The sequence below is a fragment of the Fistularia commersonii genome, chromosome 2, assembly GCF_037954325.1.
Source record: "Fistularia commersonii isolate RoL2024-O1a breed Wild chromosome 2, RoL_Fcom_v1.0, whole genome shotgun sequence".
Classification (NCBI taxonomy): domain Eukaryota; kingdom Metazoa; phylum Chordata; class Actinopteri; order Syngnathiformes; family Fistulariidae; genus Fistularia; species Fistularia commersonii.
In genome coordinates this window covers 8,211,414-8,229,208 of record NC_141285.1, presented here as the reverse complement: position 1 = coordinate 8,229,208, position 17,795 = coordinate 8,211,414, and the positions used below count along the sequence as shown (strand labels likewise).

At 39.2% G+C, this 17,795-nt stretch overlaps 2 protein-coding genes across 7 annotated transcripts in view; both read right to left on the bottom strand.

Moving 5' to 3' along the window:
* Positions 1-3,550: 3,550 nt before the first annotated feature.
* On the bottom strand, positions 3,551-11,907 carry pdlim1 (PDZ and LIM domain 1 (elfin)). Its single transcript, XM_086165591.1, has 7 exons — positions 11,725-11,907; positions 9,945-10,096; positions 9,397-9,481; positions 7,168-7,352; positions 6,193-6,341; positions 5,875-5,992; positions 3,551-4,026 (listed from the first exon to the last, which is right to left on the bottom strand). The coding sequence occupies exons 1-7, from the start codon at positions 11,815-11,817 to the stop codon at positions 3,840-3,842; spliced, it is 969 nt and encodes a 322-aa protein (XP_086021717.1). The 5' UTR covers positions 11,818-11,907; the 3' UTR covers positions 3,551-3,839.
* A 2,587-nt stretch (positions 11,908-14,494) lies between these two features.
* The window catches only part of sorbs1 (sorbin and SH3 domain containing 1), a 56,906-nt gene continuing 53,605 nt past the window's right edge, over positions 14,495-17,795 (bottom strand). For 5 of the 6 annotated variants that reach the window (XM_086165496.1, XM_086165523.1, XM_086165514.1 and 2 more), the window contains one exon: positions 14,495-17,587. In XM_086165496.1, coding sequence (XP_086021622.1) covers positions 17,520-17,587 — 68 coding nt within the window. In that variant the 3' untranslated portion in view covers positions 14,495-17,519. The remainder of the gene's footprint in view (positions 17,588-17,795) is intronic. The other variant, XM_086165544.1, reaches the window with a different exon arrangement.

Genomic DNA, 17,795 nt, shown 5'->3' with positions numbered 1-17,795 from the left:
ACTTTTTGTGTAAAGTGTGTTTGGGGTCATTCTGGTCACGATGCGCGCACTTCTCCAAAAGCGCACACGTCTCCAAAGACGCACTCCATACTTTCTAAAAGGCAGTCACATTGTTGAGGGGTTTCACAAGAGGTGTACATATGGCATCCGAGTTGCAATTAAATGTTTTTAAGATGTTTTCCTTTCTTGAAGAAGTTTCCTTTCTCTTTTTTCTCTCCTGGCAGCTCTTTGCCAGAAAGAACAAGAGGAGGGGGGCACATTGAATGGCTTCGCTGCTGGTTTGGGATGATAACAATCTGGTCAGCGAGTTGTTGGACTTTGATTGCCCCCTCAAAGCGTCCTTCAAACAAAAAGCTGAAGACGAAAATAAAGACCCACCTGGTACCTCTGTTTGCTAAAATAATAATAAATAGATTTCGTTTAATAAATAAGCAAAAGAGACTGTAAAGTGAAGTAGTAGAGGAAGTATTAATCAGGAGCATTGGGCAGGTATCACCTGCTCCGGGAGCTTGTTCTCAGTTTATTGTTAAATATTGTTAAATCACTTTTGGTACTAAGTCTGCTCCGATAACTGCTACTTCTACAAAAACTGGGCGCTTATGTTTGCCCATACTTTGCATAACAAGCAGGACGCTACAGCACGCTGATAAAAATCTGGGAGAAAGACTTACGATTCCAAAACCACACCTGGCCATTATAGCCGAATATGGATTTGGCATCAATGATTATTTGGTAAGTGGCAATATTCAGTTTACTTTAGACTTTTCGGGCCTTTTACAACAGCAAGGCACCGTCTCCTATCACACACGTGTATTTGTCCAGTTTATTGAAACCATATGGTTATCAGGTTGTTCCCAAAACACATATTTAGACAGAAAGTTAAGGAGTGTTTTGTGATCCTTTGTTCGGAAACTGTGAATCATATTAGAGCCCTGCCACGCTCTCCCTCACAACCAACACGCGAGTAGACTCCGTGGGTGGATTTTGAAGCTTTAAAACCTCCTATGAATAAAACTGTATGGTGAACGAGCACTGCGCCATCGAGCTGTGGCGATGCTGATCATGTTCATGGAGATGTCATAGCGCATTGGTTTACACTAAAATTACTGATGGGTTCTACCTTTGGTTGCTGTCACACGCATCAAGAGACTTTGGACTATCGGTTCACACAATGTATGTCACCTTTTGAAATCTGCTCTGTCGGAGGGCGCCATGCGTAATTGTCCCTCTCAGGCGACAGGTGCCTTGCGCTCCAACGCAGTAAAGATTTTATTTTCAAATATATATGTAGTTCCAACGTTTTAAATGCCCAAGTTATATATTGAATTTAATTAACTTGCAAAGACACATACTATATGCAACACCAACACTTGGTGACACACGATTCATGATCAGTTTGGAACGGCACAAAGAAAGATTTTCTGTTCATCAGGTCATGTGATGTGCGCAAAATACGCAACTGTAAATTGTAAATCTGTTTTACACAGTGTTGCTGTAGTCGTGGTTTCCACAATAGTTTACATCATTTGGCTCACTCGAAGTTGATTTTGTCGATTTTTTTTGTTTTGTTACCATAACACAATGGTATTATGAATGCGCAAAATGTGCCACGGCGGGTATCTTTAACCACATAGTCTGCTTTAGATTGTACAATATGGTCTGCATTTTTGACATTTCGATATTATAGGCTGATATGAGCCATATGAAAATAAAAACCAACCTATTGATGTTAATCATTAATATAAAAATATAATACGTCAGTGTCACAGTGCTTGGGTGGAGAGAAACGTCTTATGAACATTACATTTACCCACTTTGCGCACAAGAACCATTTCTTTCAACAAAAAAATGATGTATTCATGTTTGAGCAGGGGGCTCTGTGTTTGTCCCAGTAAGTAGGCGCCCTGCTTGCACCCCGTCGTCACTATATTCTGGTCAATTTGAAACATTTCACACACCCCCCCCCTCTTTTTCTTGTACACACATACGCACGCCTGCGCACATTCACACACGCGTGCGCGCTTACACGCGGATTTGACGGAATATGACAAAGACGGAGATGAGCCTGACAGCCGTCTTGGAAGCTGATTGGTCACTTGTCAGGCGATGTTGATTCAGGCCCCCACTTCGCAATTCGGTGAGATAAAGGCATCATAAAATGACAGGGGATGCGCATCCAACCCTCAGTGTGCAGTACGCGGCACTGATGGTCTGCTGCCCACGGGGAAACACGAGGACGACCCACGCTGACCTGTCACAACTCCACCAAGCTAGTCTTCGTCCGTGACTATATGATTTTTACTTTAACGCGTCTTTGTTAGTTCTGCTTTCTTCTCACACAGACGCATACAGTGGATTGTGGAATAAAATGTTATTTGCCATGTTCTTATTGGGGATGTTCTTTTAGGTTTTATATTGTCGCAGTTTGTGCCTTTTAAAATCACGATTTGTATCCAGTGCTTAACAGTGGATTGTCTTTTAATCGCACAGAATGTCTCCCACCACTTCGTTCGCTCTCGCTGACCTGCGCTCATCCAGGAGCGCAGCGACGTTCAGCGTATTTTGTCCTCACGTACGCTGCTCATCGGGTGAAAGTGGTGCCTCTCGTGAAAACTGCGGCACATCTCGGAACCCAGAGGCAGGAGGAGCTTCCTCGACGCACAACGCACGACTCCACAGCAGACGCGCATCGTCCGGGCGAAAAGGCAGACGCAGGTTGAAGGCGAACGACAGGGAGCGACACCGAATGCACAACCTGAACTCCGCCCTGAACGCGCTGAGGAGTATCCTTCCGTCCCTGCCTGAGGACACCAAGCTCACCAAGATAGAAACTCTGCGCTTCGCCCACAACTACATCTGGGCGCTGACGGAGACGCTGCGAATAGCGGAGCAAAACGCAGACCAGATGGAGCGCCCGCCAGGGTTCGGCTTGAGCAGCCCGGCCATCTATGGGCAAACTGAGGTGGATGACTGGGGGTCATCAGGTAACTTTGACCCCGGACACCTGAACACATCCACGATCTTATCAAGAGACCAACCGAGTCTCAGGCCTGTAACCTTGTATTTAAGGCAATTCTGCGGTGAAAATGTTTTTGGATGTAACTGGCAATAGTAAGTGTCTTTTTTACACGGGCCTTGGAAGCAGAAAAATATGCTGGTTTTCATTTGAGGAGAATGCCTTCACAGTGAGAGGATGAGCATGTATGTGTGTGTGTATGTGTGTATCCTGCAGCTTTTGCTACATTCAGGATTCTCTGGCAACACTTGGTGTGAGTAACTTGACTTTGAAAAATATTATTTTTTTCAAGAACCTTAAGGAGAACACATTTTATCATTACAGATATTGTACTGTAACTCTTTTGAGCAAAAGTAAGACAAGTGGTTTAAGCTAAAATATTTATTTGGCACTGCATTGAAATGTCTACATTTTTGCACAAAAATCAAGGATTAAAAAAAAAAAAAAAAAAAATAGAAAGTACGACCACTTCCTTGCAGACATACAGGAGATGGATTTCCCTTGTTTTCATGATTATAAAGAACATACTGAAGATACACAAAGACAAAGACCAGTGTCTGTTTTATTTTGTAAATTGCATTAAAATGTCAAGCACTTGTTGGGAGAGAAGAAATGAATGAATGAATGCCCTTTTCTTTTGTCATGGGTGCCAATGATAGTGTACAAATCAATATTTCAGAACAGTTGCTAACTGTTCAGTCTGCCATGGGCTGAACTGAGAGGGTTGAAAGAATGACTGTTTCTTGTTCTTAACAGGAGCTGTATGCTGCAATGTCTTGGTTATGTGATGCTCTGTAGTCCTGAGATGAAACAGAAGGGCCCTCTACTTGGGGAAGACTGTGACTACGTCGTAACCCTCAGGTGGAGTCACGCGCTCCCTTGCGTGTGTCTCACAGTAAATCTGGTCCTCCACAAAGAAATGTCCCTTCTGTTTCAGGTTGATGTTACACTGTGTGCAGGTATAGCATTCAGGGTGCCGGAACTTGTCCCGCAGCTTCACCACCATCCCTCTGGGGGGCAGAGACACAAACATATAAGCAATTTTCATTTACAATCACCCATGTCACAAACAGGTCTAGGAAGGTTGTGCTTTATGGCAACACGACTGGCCAACAGCATGTAGGACAGAATTTTAAACCCACATATTCTTAATCCAAAGGACTCTTTTCTTTCCCAGCAGCTTATAAAAAATCTTAGCAGCTTGATGGTAAAGCCATGCTGACTGCAGGTACCTTTTCATCATCCAGCCTTTGAAATGACCAATAGTCCCTCCTCACTTAACAATGCACTAATTTAAAGACAACTTGGCTCTACGACGGTCATTATGACTTTGACCAATATTCATCTAACGAAAATATCTTGAAGTTGCGATGTCAATGTATATGGACTGAGTACAGTGGCAGTGCAGTCGAGAGTGTAAGTGTACCCAAACGTAGTTGTGTACAGTAAGTAATATATGGAACAATTCTGATTTGTAGTATGTAAAATTCTTATTTCGTTTTTGCTAATTTTACGAATTTCATACGTTTCTAAATTGTTTACCTTTATTTTTTTTCATTGCAAGAATTTCATATGCCAAATAAACAAAGATTGTTAAGTTGTGTTTCCTTTATTGAAGCCTATTTTTCATTTTTTAAATGTACGAGAGAATATAAGATGACATGAACATTTTAAAAAACTTATAAGATACAAGAGAAAAAAAAAAACACCTAGACTAGGCTTTAATTTTTTTTCCAAAGACATATTCTGTGAAAATATAAAGTCGGAAGTTTGTCCAAATTGTTGCTCCTATGTTTAAGTACACTTTGTTGGAGACTTTTCTCCTTTTAAACCAAAGCACAAACATTTTAATTCAGCCAGATTTTTGTTGGTCAAACCAAGCTGACAGCAAAAAGAGAATGCTTCACTTTAAAGGCATCACAAAACATGAAAAACTGCGATGTCTTTTCAGAAAATGGAACAAACTGGTTAACTCAGCATACAGACACGCACGCGTGCACACACATTCAGTGTATAGTAAGTATGCAGAACTGAACCCAAGGCCTCCTGTGTTAGGTTGTGAGTGGTGAAAATGCAGGAATCAAAACTACTTGGAAAAAAAGGATGTAAAGACAGACAGGTATTATCGAGTAACTTATTACTGTGTCTGAAACTGGTGCTGTATAACATTAACTATTAGTAAAGCATTTTAATGTAATACAAAATGAATTAACAAAGTCAGTCTGTTTTTACTGATTAGTTGACAGATGATTCATCCTCAATTTTGCCTCCCATCTCTCTTTAAGGTGAGCTCAAGCTCATTGTAAATTCAGGTGCTTTCATATGATCTTTATATGTGACCATCTGTAGTTAATGCATGCAAAACATTAACGATAAGTTTCGGCAGCAGCATTTGATATAAATAAACTTCTAAATAATGAACAAAGGCCATTCGGCAGAAACACTGACTTCAAGTAAATATTAATGGTACCAAAATGAGGAAGCTTGGCGAGTTTCCCTCTGCAAAAAAAGGTTTCTTGTAACTGTTATCCAATTCCAACAATAAATATATCCTGGAGAGAAAATGCTATGGAGGGAAATCGACTAAAGGCAGCACCAAAATGTGACTGAGGGAAAACACGTTTTACTGTTTTTTTCCTATATCTGTCACAAGGTGAAAACAAAAACAATCTGGCCCATTTGCTTAGCTGACAACCGTCTTTTACATGGCTGAGGTAAATACAATAACAAACTTCAATCCCTTCGGAAAGATGGTAACAGAGCTCTGTGCTGATAATATGTTTGGAATCAAATCAAAACCAGATGTGACTGACACACTGTCTAAGAAAAATAATGCTGGAGGATCATTAAATGCTTACACGATCCCTGATCCACATTTGCCACAGATGGGAAGTTTCTCTGTGTTTCCCACTGATGACCCGATCTTTGTTGTGGGTGCTTTAACACTCCGGAATCCTGATGGTTTTTCGTTGTCTCCTGCAAACATAAAAACACAAACAATGACAGAAATCTTGAGAGGTTATACATTAAATGATGAAACATTTTAAGCGGCCATTCTAGAATATGATGGGCAACTAAACAGTCAACATCTACAGAACACAGTCACCTTGTGAATGGTAAAAATAGGGAACTGCTATGTGTTTGTGGAGGCTACAGGCACCAACCAGGACCAGTACCTGTTTCAAGAATCTCCTGAAGCACTTTGAATGACGCAGACTGTCGAGGAGGCTCATCAGACTCCTGGTTCTCCTGCAGCATCTTGTAAACTTCTGAATCTGCTGCTATAGGTGGCCGCTTGCCTACCATCTGAGGCTCCAGCGGAGCACTGCAAAAAATGTAGTATGAAAGAATGAACACACTGATGTGTTTTTAAGATTGCAGCAATGAAATTATTGTGAAGCTGATTACAACATTACCATGATGGAGATACATCAATTGTAAGAGTTTGGGATATTTGTCTTCAGAGAAATAAGGAAATAAGGGTTTTGTCTCCCTCCCTCCTTCTCTCTCTCTCTCTCTGTCCCTCTCTCTACTTCTCCACACACACACACACACACACACACACACACACACACACACACACACACACACACACACACACACACACACACACACACACACACACACACACACACACACACACACACACACACACACACACTCCATTTTGATTCATGCTTACGTACATCAACAAAATACATATCTAAAATTCCCTGCACTTCAAATAATTTTAGCCTTAACAGATCCTGAAGACACAGGTCAGCTGCTTTCAGCTCCACTGTATGTACCATCGTGCAAAATGCACAGAATTAAGACAGGAAAAAATAAGACAAGGGGTAGATTTTAAGAGAAATAAACGAATTGGTTTCCACTTTTATTTCTGATTACTCAAATACATATTTGATAAATACTTTAAATAATTTAATATAATCATAATGCTAATGTTTTAGCTGACAATCCCATCCAAGACATTTGATTTTCTAAGTCATTAGAAAACTGAGTAAAACTGCATAACACCAGTTACACTGCACCACTGCTAGTTTTTAGAAATGCATGTGCTACATGGCACCAAGTATGAAAGACAGGAACACTGACTATTAAATATTTTAGTTATGGTCTAAAATAGGAGTGTGATTTCAGCGTTTTCCTACTTGTTTTCGGGCTCTGTGGTGGTTGCCATGGTTTTAACTCCGTCCAAAGCTGTGTTGAAGTCCTTGATGTTATCCGAAGAGTAGAGACCAGCAGGATTGTTGTACTGGCTGGTCACAACCTTGGAGCCAAAACCAGTAAATGGCAGAGCACTCCTGTTGTGCGCAGAGCCAATGTGTTTCACCTCCTGGACAGATGGAAAAGAGTGCCTTAAAGTATTTGGTTGGAAACCATGAAAAGAGTGGTTTGTGTAGCATTTCATGATAGAAGAAATGCCTTTATTGTCACATACAGTTATACATAGAGGACAACATCAGCAAAATTTGACCACTGCATTTAACCCATCATGGATGCGTGAGCAGAAAGCAGCTAAGGAACAGGACCAGGGAAGCAGTTAGGGGTTCTGTGTGTTGCTCAACAACACTTTGCAGCCAAGGAAATGTGTGTGAATTGAAATGTTCATTCCCACGGACAACCACTATAACCCACTGTGCCACGCAGAAACTTGACAAATGCTTGAAGTATGAAAATCTCCATGAGGTGCAGGTACTTTTTGCTATTTTCAGATGAACTAAATATATTACTATGTGTATTAACTCAGGAAAAAGAGCATTAAGGTGTGTGAGATGTAAATGACTGTTAGAAGCTTGAGAAACTTTAATAATCAGATGACCTAACATCAACTGCTATCTAGTTTGTTGTTGTTCACTCAACATAACTATTTTGTTTTTCTAATGAGAAAATCTTCAAATCAACTTTAAATTACACAATTCATTCATTCAAAAATGTGGAAGAACTTGGAAGAACAAACTTTGGAAGAAAAAAAATGGCATGACATTGCCAAAAGTAGAGGAAATCCACATCGTTAAGTCTTAAGGGAATTTATTTGTTACATGTATTTTAAGTAAGGTTTTTTTTTTCAAATTCAGTCAGCTTTATTGCCGACTGCTCCACGTGTACTAGAAATACAGAGGAATCGAGAACATGTTTCTTTCTTTCCCACAATGAAATTAGATTAATAAAATTATAGTATAGTGCAAATTATCAGTAAAATATAGAGAATAAAGTGCACTCAGATACCATCTACTGGTAATGAGGTGATATATTTGGATAGATATAGGCATTCTGAAAATACAAATAGTAATTCCCTGCCCATCAGGTTTAATCATTCCAGTGATGAGACAAAGCATAGGCACACATATAAATATATCATAGTACACCTATCTTAACTATTTTGACTTTTATCCTGTGCAAATATAGCCTTTTTTACTATGAGCAATAATTTCGAAAAAAATCTGAAAGATATTCAGCTATAGGGTTTTCAGATCTCTTTTCAAATAACTGCTGAATTTTGTAGGCACAATACAGGTGTATGATTTATGAAAAACATATCATGCTTACTTATGAAAATAATTAGGACACTGTATTGAAGATATGATTTTACTTTTGCTGTAATCTGTAACTTCCTGCAGGATTTAATAAAGTATCTATCTCTTTATCTGTATTCATTATGATGTCTCTATGTTACACCCTTTAGATTATGATCACCTGAAAACCTTCATGCATGATAAAGCATTTCAGTGTAGGACATTGGATTCTGCCTTAATTACAGCTTTACTCTTGTACTCTTTATAGACAATCATGTTATTACAGTGGCATGCTATCACCGTGGGCAATGAAATACCACTCAATCTGACTCATGCTTCCCAGAAGGAACAAGGAAATGCTACAAATACGGCCCATGCTTGAAGCATCCCACATTCAAAATGCAGAATATCCACATGACTTTAAAAGCAGATACAACTAATAATGCTCACATGGAAAAGTGTTACAATCGTCTCAAATTAATGATGTAATAAAAAATGCAATAAAACAGTGATAAGGCATTGACATGGCAATGGGAAACAAGCATTCAAAGCATATCGGTGTGTCACAAAATTGCACAATGTGCATGACCCAAGAGTTTGTGACACACCAGTGTTCCCTATAGGAGTTCTCAGGTTGGGCCTCAGCTTTCCACTCAGTGGCAGGAGCTGAGGTTTACATCACAACCGGTGTCCTAGGAAACCTCCTGTTAGGAAAAAAACAATGACCTCATAGCTGGCTGTATCAGAAACCATGTTCGGGTGTGGTGGGAAATAAAACTATTTGGCTTGGATTAACCATATGGCTACCTGTAAATGGTAATGAAAACTGTTCTATAAGCTCATAGCGAGTGGGCAGACACGCACCCGAGGCTCTGATGCAAGATTCATCTTGTATGGGTTGGTCTTCCCTTCCTGCGATGCAAGAGGCGACCACATTTTATTTTCTGACCTGAAAAACAGAACAAGTATGAGTATCCTATTCACTAATAACTTACTTGCTTTAAAAGTAAATTACCATGCTATCCTCCCCTCGGTGCTTTTCTAGTGTAGCTGGACCAAGAACATCGATGTCTGATTTTGAATCCAACATTGCCCTGTATGTTGTTTTAGCTTGAAGAATCACCTCACCTTAACATCAATACATGTTCTCCTTATTTGAAGACATTACCTGCTTGTCTTAATAGTGGCCGCATTTTCCTTATTAACATCAACTGCAAGAGATTTTGCTACATGGTATGAATGAGAACATAATTTAGCAAACTTGAATCTTGAACGGAGGGTTCTTTGAAACAAAGTGATGTATAAACATAACGTCACTGCCTGAACACCTGGATTGTGGCTAAGCCGACTGGTATTACTCAAGCTTTTGCAGACCTGAGGCTACAAGGATCAGACTTGTTGTTATACCCTACCTGTCTATGGAGAGCACCATCTCCTCCATACAAGCCTTGATCTTGTTCTGTGCCTCCATGTGGGTCATGTTCTCTGTGGTTTCTCCCTCAATAGCCACGATCATGTCTCCAATACACAGGTTGGCCTGGGCAGCTTTACTTCCAGGGGTCACCTACAACAAAGGAAGGAGAAATTATGGATATCAGCATGTTCTGGGAGTTATAGTCAGCCTGGACCAAGAGGTTTTGTTCCTTTTCAGACAGGGTGATTTCAAGCAAGTTATAAACTCATGGTCCTATGAAAAACTCTAAAGAGGTTCCTGCTATTAGGAACCCAATTTTCAGTGTCAATATTTATTCCAAGCATGCTCTTACTTTTTCTTTTACCTCACAAAAACTGTTTTATTTCAGTGGCGTAATTTCCCCTTTTTCAGAAGTCAATGTTAGTCCAAATACACACCATTTCCTATAATTCTGAAAACATGCCAATTGAATTTAATGGGGGCGAAACACTTTAATAGATTAGCAGCGAAAACAGGGCATAAGTGTTTAAAAGTAGACAATAATCAATGTTCAAATGAAGGCGGTAAATATATGTAATTCTTGATCGTTTACCACCCAGCCAAGAACAACGACTTCTGTGATTAAATGACCTTCGAATCGCTTCATACGGCTCGTTGACAGTAGACACCGGCAGGGCCGGAGAGGTAGGGCAGTATTGAGTCTGGGTGGCAAGCACTGCTTAGGAAGTTGTGAAAGTTTTTGTCAGCGCATGAATTTCTTCTCGCCCCTTGGTGAGCGGAAAGGAAAGACCCGTGAGATGATCACGAACACTGTAAATCCCGGGGGAATAGTCACTACTTCACTGTACCACCGCTGCTTTCGGTACCATGCTAATGAGCTAACAGCTAAGTCATAGGGGCTTCAGTGAGTCGGACTAACTAAGTCTGGGAATAGTTGGACCGCAAAGGCGTAAGACTTAAACGGACATTAGTTAAAGCCCAATGCATATGTGTAGAGCACAAATGTTGCTCACGGTGTTATCATTTCATGTTAAATTCACTTGTCTTTTAAGGGGCGAATCATAGTTTAATACATTGCTTCTCCAATAGACACCATGGAAAAATATTTAACAGGGGTGATAAGAAATGCGGTGAGAGACGGAAATAATGAGACAAACGAAAATCACCCGAAAGCGAAGACGGAGAAAATAGGACGAAGCGTATGTAGCACTTGGCTTTACCGTGACTACGGTGGGAGACGAGGAAAGACTGGTGTGTTTATTGTGTCTAAAAATGTTGGCAGCGGACAGCATGAGACAAAATAAATGAACGCGTCACTTAAAGACATTACATCCCGATTACGCTGATAAGCCGCTGGAGTTTTTTCGGCGAAAACGTGCCGAATATTACCAACAACCATCCCGCTTTGTGAAAGCTACTCCAGTGAGCACTGTTATGTTAACAAATGTTAATAAAGTTGTTCTTTGCAAGTTGATCTATATCTCTTAATATTTTTATTTCTTTAATGTTAATAATGATACAATGTTGTGTAGAGGTTTACGTATCACAATTTTATAGACAAATGATACTATATATAATTGCGGCATGTGGGGAGCGCGAAATGTTTTCTTCTTCCCAGTGGGGGCGTGACAGAAAATAATTGAGAAGCAGTGGTTTTAAAGCTGTTATATCTGTTTTTGACAGAGAAGTGCCCGGCCAATAGACAAGTGAGGTGAAAGTTTTGTCGGGACACACCAAGTGTACAATCCTTGGATAAGCCACTAACAACAGAATCTTACCCGGGAAACAGTCAGGGGCTCCTTGAAGTCCTTTCCCCCCACGAGCCGGAACCCCCAGGGTCCGGGACCCTGCATCACCACCTGGACAGGCATTACTCTGCACCCGTGAGGAGAAAAATGTTAAGAAATGTTTCTAGGGACCGCCGACCACTTCCTACTGAACGTGACATGTGCCCTGACTGACGTTCACAACTTAGCAGCATTAGAGGTAGGGGCGGGCCTTCTGCTTACTGTTGGACAAATCGCCTTCAAGCCGACTAATATGCAGAGATCGCGTGTTAACAGAGGCACCACTCTGCACTGCTACGGGGAACCGAAGAAGCGCGAGGACAGAAGGCTAATCGAGTCACGTGACAGTCTACAACTTTTCTACTCGCCAGTGATTGCTATTATCATTTATGTTGAAATGAGCATAGAAAGATAACAAAAGAAAGAAAAGACAGCAAAACATGCAACATTTAAAGTAACAATGCTCTATATCCTAGTTCTTTTAATATGGTGAATATTTTGCCTCTATTTTCTCAGACACTGGATGTCCAACTTTCCGTTTAAATTCATTCATCCATCCATCTTCTACGCTTGTCCTGCACTCAGGGTCGCGGGGGATGCTGGAGCCTATCGCAGCTGTCATTGGGTGGGAGGCAGGGTATACCCTGGACTAGTGCCAGTCAATTGCTGGGCCACATACAAAGACAGACAACATTCAGTTACTCAGTCATTCGGGGCAAGTTTCCCAATTAAACTGCCACATGTCTTTGGAGAATATGCAAACACCACACAGAAAGGTGCCCGTCAGAATCCAACCAGGGTCGTTTGTGCTGTGAGGCAAAAGCGCTAACCACTACTGTCTCTGTGCCACTCATCAATTAAATTAAATTAATTAAAAACAGTGGAAGAGCTTTCAATACATATTGAGCCAAATGAGTTGTAGGATTTCAAATTAAATGTCAACAAGCTCAAAAGATCACTTGTTTCATTTTTAGATAACCCAGCCAACCAAGTCAAGATTACAAATATTGGTGCATAGATTATGCCATTTTAACTTCAAATAGTTTAAAAATATAATTTTTTATCTGTATTACACTCACCAACATGTGATATACAAATCACCCCTAAATTGAGGCATGACAAAATATCGATTAGGCAACAGATTAGTATAACTGTCATTTGAAGACATTATTAATCTCCTTATTATTCTTTTTTTTAATAAAAGAACCTGGCATGTTTTATCATGTATTATATATATTCTGGAGATAAAATTGCACACCTTGAAAGGCATCTTTGACTTTGTCATAGCGTCGTTATTGTCTGATTAATTTAAAGCATAAAAGACACCATTGTCTAGAGACAAATACAAAGGTTTCTAAATTAATTCTTGACTCAATATGCTTAGTGCAAAAAGAGAGCAGAGTTGTTACTCTGCATATTTTTCCTCTCTCAGATGAGCTCCTTTGTTTGTTTTTGGGCTCTAAGGCTGCTGTGCGTCACCGTAATACATGCAAGGTTACCATTTATGGTAGAGCTAAATCCCAGGATGTGGAATGTGCCGCTCCCAAAGCTTGGATTCCTGTTAGAGGATCGCAGTTTAAACGTGTGGAGAGAGAAAGCTACACGCAGCCTGTCTCTCACTGTGGTGAACAAACTCAGCATTTCAGGCCCCATGCATGCCACTGAAGTCCTCTTTAAATTTTAAGTTAAACATCTGCCGCTGAAAAGACATCTTTTTATTTTATTAGTCCAGGGGAGTTTATTTTTCCTCAGAGAAATGACAATTTTCTCAAGTGAGCCTAGGATGTTCCCCTCTTCCACATCCTAGATTGTCTCACCTCTCTGGTATCAAATCATTCTGAAAATGGAAGCAATGATTAGTAGATCTAACACATAATGTTCTTTAGCATTAAAAGATTTTCATTTTTTTATTAATTTGTGTTCTTTTCTGAAAATGTGCAGCCTTGACTTTAATTATTCTGGTCAGCAGATTGTAATCCTTGATTTCTCATCCTTGCCTCATGATAACTTGTATGAGGTTTTCTTTCATCAAAGAACAGGGCTCCCCAGACTTCTCAACCAGCACTATTTTTTGTAATAATGACAATAATAATAATGAACGATATTGATATTGATCATCTTTCTTATAAAAGGTACAAGAGGCTTCAGAGAAATAAATACATTAATAAATAAATAGTTTATCAATGTACTGTATTCAATACAATTAAGTACAATTTTCACAGATATGAAAAGAATACAAAATTAACCAAAATTGTAAATTATTGTTTTTATAAAAATGTGTACAAATTGAACTGAAGATTATGTGGCTAATTTTAAGTTTTCTGTGTTTTTTAAAAATCCTTCCCACCCCCTATGTGTGTTGGAAATCCAACTTCAGAAGGCTACTAAAAGATAACATTCACATACAAAGATAACATTATTTGCCCTCAAGACTGAAGAAGTTGAGTACGTTTGTTTCCTTCAGCCCACAGATTTGTAGTTTCCAAAACACAAGAGGCATGACATAAAGAATGGTTTGAAATGGTTTATTACATATTGCATAATACCGAAGTCACAGCAGTGTGTCGTATCTTTATTTTAATATTGTCAATAAAATAACACTGCAAATTGAAGCAAACAAACCAAACCTATTGCAGGTCTTGTCTCGTCAAACTAGTTAATTCTTGATCATTAATCATTATGTTGAAGCTTTGTCTCACACTTGTTGCACAGTAACTGACAAGGTTCAGTAAATGTTCTCCCATGACAAAGAAGAGGATACTTGGAAAACAATGGTTCTATTCAATATATCAAGGATACATTTCGATGATAGTCAAAATAAACATGAATGAAAATTAGGCTTATTTTTGCATCAAACATAAGGCATAATGATCCTCACAAATAGCCGCGATAACATTCATAGGCATCAAACTTCCTGTGCTCAGTAATGCTTAACTCTGTGCTTTGCCATAATCTTCAGGTAAATAAATGACTGCATTTGACAGAAAGCCAAGTCTCACACTCCCATCATTTGCAGTCTTCTTTAATTTACATATTTACAATCCTTGTGACATGCTTCTCGTCAGTCTACATGTTAATTCAAGATGAAGATTCAGACTTTTATACATGTTACACTCATACTGTGCCACATTCATATATCATACATTCTGTGATGAACAGTTGCAGAACACTCAGTTGTGGGTTGTGAATTGATGATGCTTTGGGGTGACTTTGGAATCGATGGATTCCTGTTGTTCTATTTGGGAAGAAAAACAGCAGACCAGCTGACTTACTACCAAAATTACATTCACCTAAGGCTTTAGTTACACAAAAACAATGGAGTGGAGGGAATAACGTGCTTTTGTTGTGTAACAAAATACCTGGACTTTTTGTCAGTGCTGCAAAAGCATATTTATCATGAGGTTTGTTTTATGTTTGCCAGTGATTTTGATCTGCCCAATAAGAAAGTCACAATTTTGCCTCAAGAAAATATTAGAGAAGTCAAGGCCACAACTGAATGCATGCCCCATCAGTTACCACACTTAGGTGCCTCAAACTGTTTTCCAAACATCTTGCAAGTATGACTATTTTGGCCTTTAATACTTCACATGATGTTCTTAAATCTGTGCAACAACAAAGGCTTTCATCAAAGGATTCACTGATAGTCTGGCAACATGTGATTAGATATATGTGGTATGAAGAATGATTGCTCTTAAGCGACTTGCCAATGAGTATAAACTTCACTAAATATACTTTTTGCAACTTCCTTTCAAAAATCCAACCATCTGGCGCTAAGAGCAGGCTGCAACATGCATTGTCTGACATTCTGTCCAGGCTTGATGTTAAGTGGTTGAGGACAAAGAGGAATTTGAAAGAAAAAAAGTATCTTGTTCCTATCTGTGTGGGGACACTGTTCTCTGGGGTCTGACAAAGAAGAAGATGTGGAAGATCTGTAGTTGCAGGAAGACAGATCTGATTCTTTGATAGCATTTCAAAGCATAGCTACTGAAGAGCAGAGACCAGATTCTTAAAAGCTAAGGGTGATAACATTGACTGTTTCATGCTTTGATTTGTTTTGTCAATCTTATTGATTTTAGACTAAGTTTAATTGGTTGGAACCTTTATGATCTTTAAACCTCAGTTGCAAAAGTTGTAACTTTCTGAGGGGGGTAGATTAATCTAAAAGCAAATCAAAACAGCATATCATGTGTCACGTGATGACGTTGCATTGCTGTTGATTGAGCAGTTAATTTATTCCAATAGATTTCAACATACAACAGGTATCAACAAGACTTGAACCAATAAAGGAGAAGATGGTCTCTCTCAAGGAAGTCATCGTGATATAATTCATGTAAGATTGTGGTGCTCAAGTTTGTAACAAAAAGAAAACAAAAAACAATGTGAGCTGACTTATTGTTAGCATCACGTCAGGTTTATCCAGCATCTATTTCAGCATGTTAAGCGAGCCAAACATCACATGCTGAACTAATGCTGACTTTATTACTGAATCTGCAAACTGCTGTAAGGCTGTACTTGTTACATATGAAAATATGTATCAATATACTAAAGGCCTCTGTTTTCTATACATATTCACAAAGCCAGAACATACACAATATCATTAAGGGAAATTTTTGACATAAAGGGATTGAAATTATTAATTTAAAAGACATCTTGTAGGCTTTTTCTTCAAAGGTTAAATAATTAATTCCCTCATTGTCTTGTTAAGTGGAATCCCTTAAATTTTCAAACAGGAAGTTAAGTCCTACCACGCTTGTCCTGTGGACACACTGGAACCAGGCGTCTATTATCAGTTACCTCAGAGGCTCTCGGTCTTAGCAAACTTGTTTATTTGACTTATACTGTGACAGGAGTGGCATAAAACCTTTATGATGAGTCAGAGCATAGGATATGCATTATTAACACAGTCTCTTCCCACTTTTAACAGATATCCAGCAGTGTGTCTGTGTGTAACACATTCACTGAGGAAAAAGAACCACTTTAATATTTCCTAGTTGTGAACACCATAAAGAGTCATGTAATAACCTTAGGATTAAGATAATACTGATGTGGTGCAAAAAGCTTTATGAACATTTTGAAAATCTTTTTTCAAAAGCATACAAAGTGGATTTTCAAATAAAGGCTACAGTAAACTCTGATACGCAAGATATTTTCTGGCCCTTTGTGTGAGTCAGTGAAAAAAACATCATGCATGTATAGTTTATTCATTCAAATCATAACATTCTTCTTTATGGATGCACTGTCCGGAGAAATAAAGTGAATTGAGAGTGTTACTGTTTGTGTCATACTTGGCTACTCTTGGTTAAAACCTCTGGTCCTGAGAGGTAGCTCATAACGAACATCACATCTCAAAGATATGCATTCTGAACCTGAAAAATCCAGTTCAGGTAGTAAGATCCACTCTTTGACCCATATACCACTCCATTGCTGGACTCAAAACAGACATGCTACGTAAACACTGGTGAGTTACATGTACAGAATGGAAGCTATAATCTCAAGAGTAAAAGCTACTTTGCGGTTAGTTGTCACAGAGAAATTCCACATGTGGAAACGGACGGATTCTGTCAAGATATGTGTTAAATGTGGTCAAGGAATATACCATACTGAGGTTTGGGCAGTGAATCAATAGCTGTCTCTCTCTTCGCCTTGTGCACTCTGACATACCTCGAACAGAACCGATCACTTTCCAAGACAAAATGGGCTCGCCTGGTTGAATGACTACAGTAAGCCACAGCCATGCGCGATAGTAGTGACTTCCAAGGCCTGACGTCAATCATGTGTTAGACAGTTTACAGATTCACTTCCTTCACATAATTTCCAGGGAAAGTCCCAAACTGTTTTGTCCTCTTTGAGGTACCTGTAGAGTAAAAGGAACAGAAAGCACATGTTCTTGAGCAAATTAAAGGAAGAAATTACCTTTTTGTAAAAAAAAAATAAAATACAATGACCAAGTCAATATTGGGGAAATTTATAATCATGCTCCCCATTTTTATAGGTTGTGATGGATGTCCTTCTCTGTGGTTCAATATGGAGCTAATTACTTGGCCTTCTTCTGGTTACCTTTG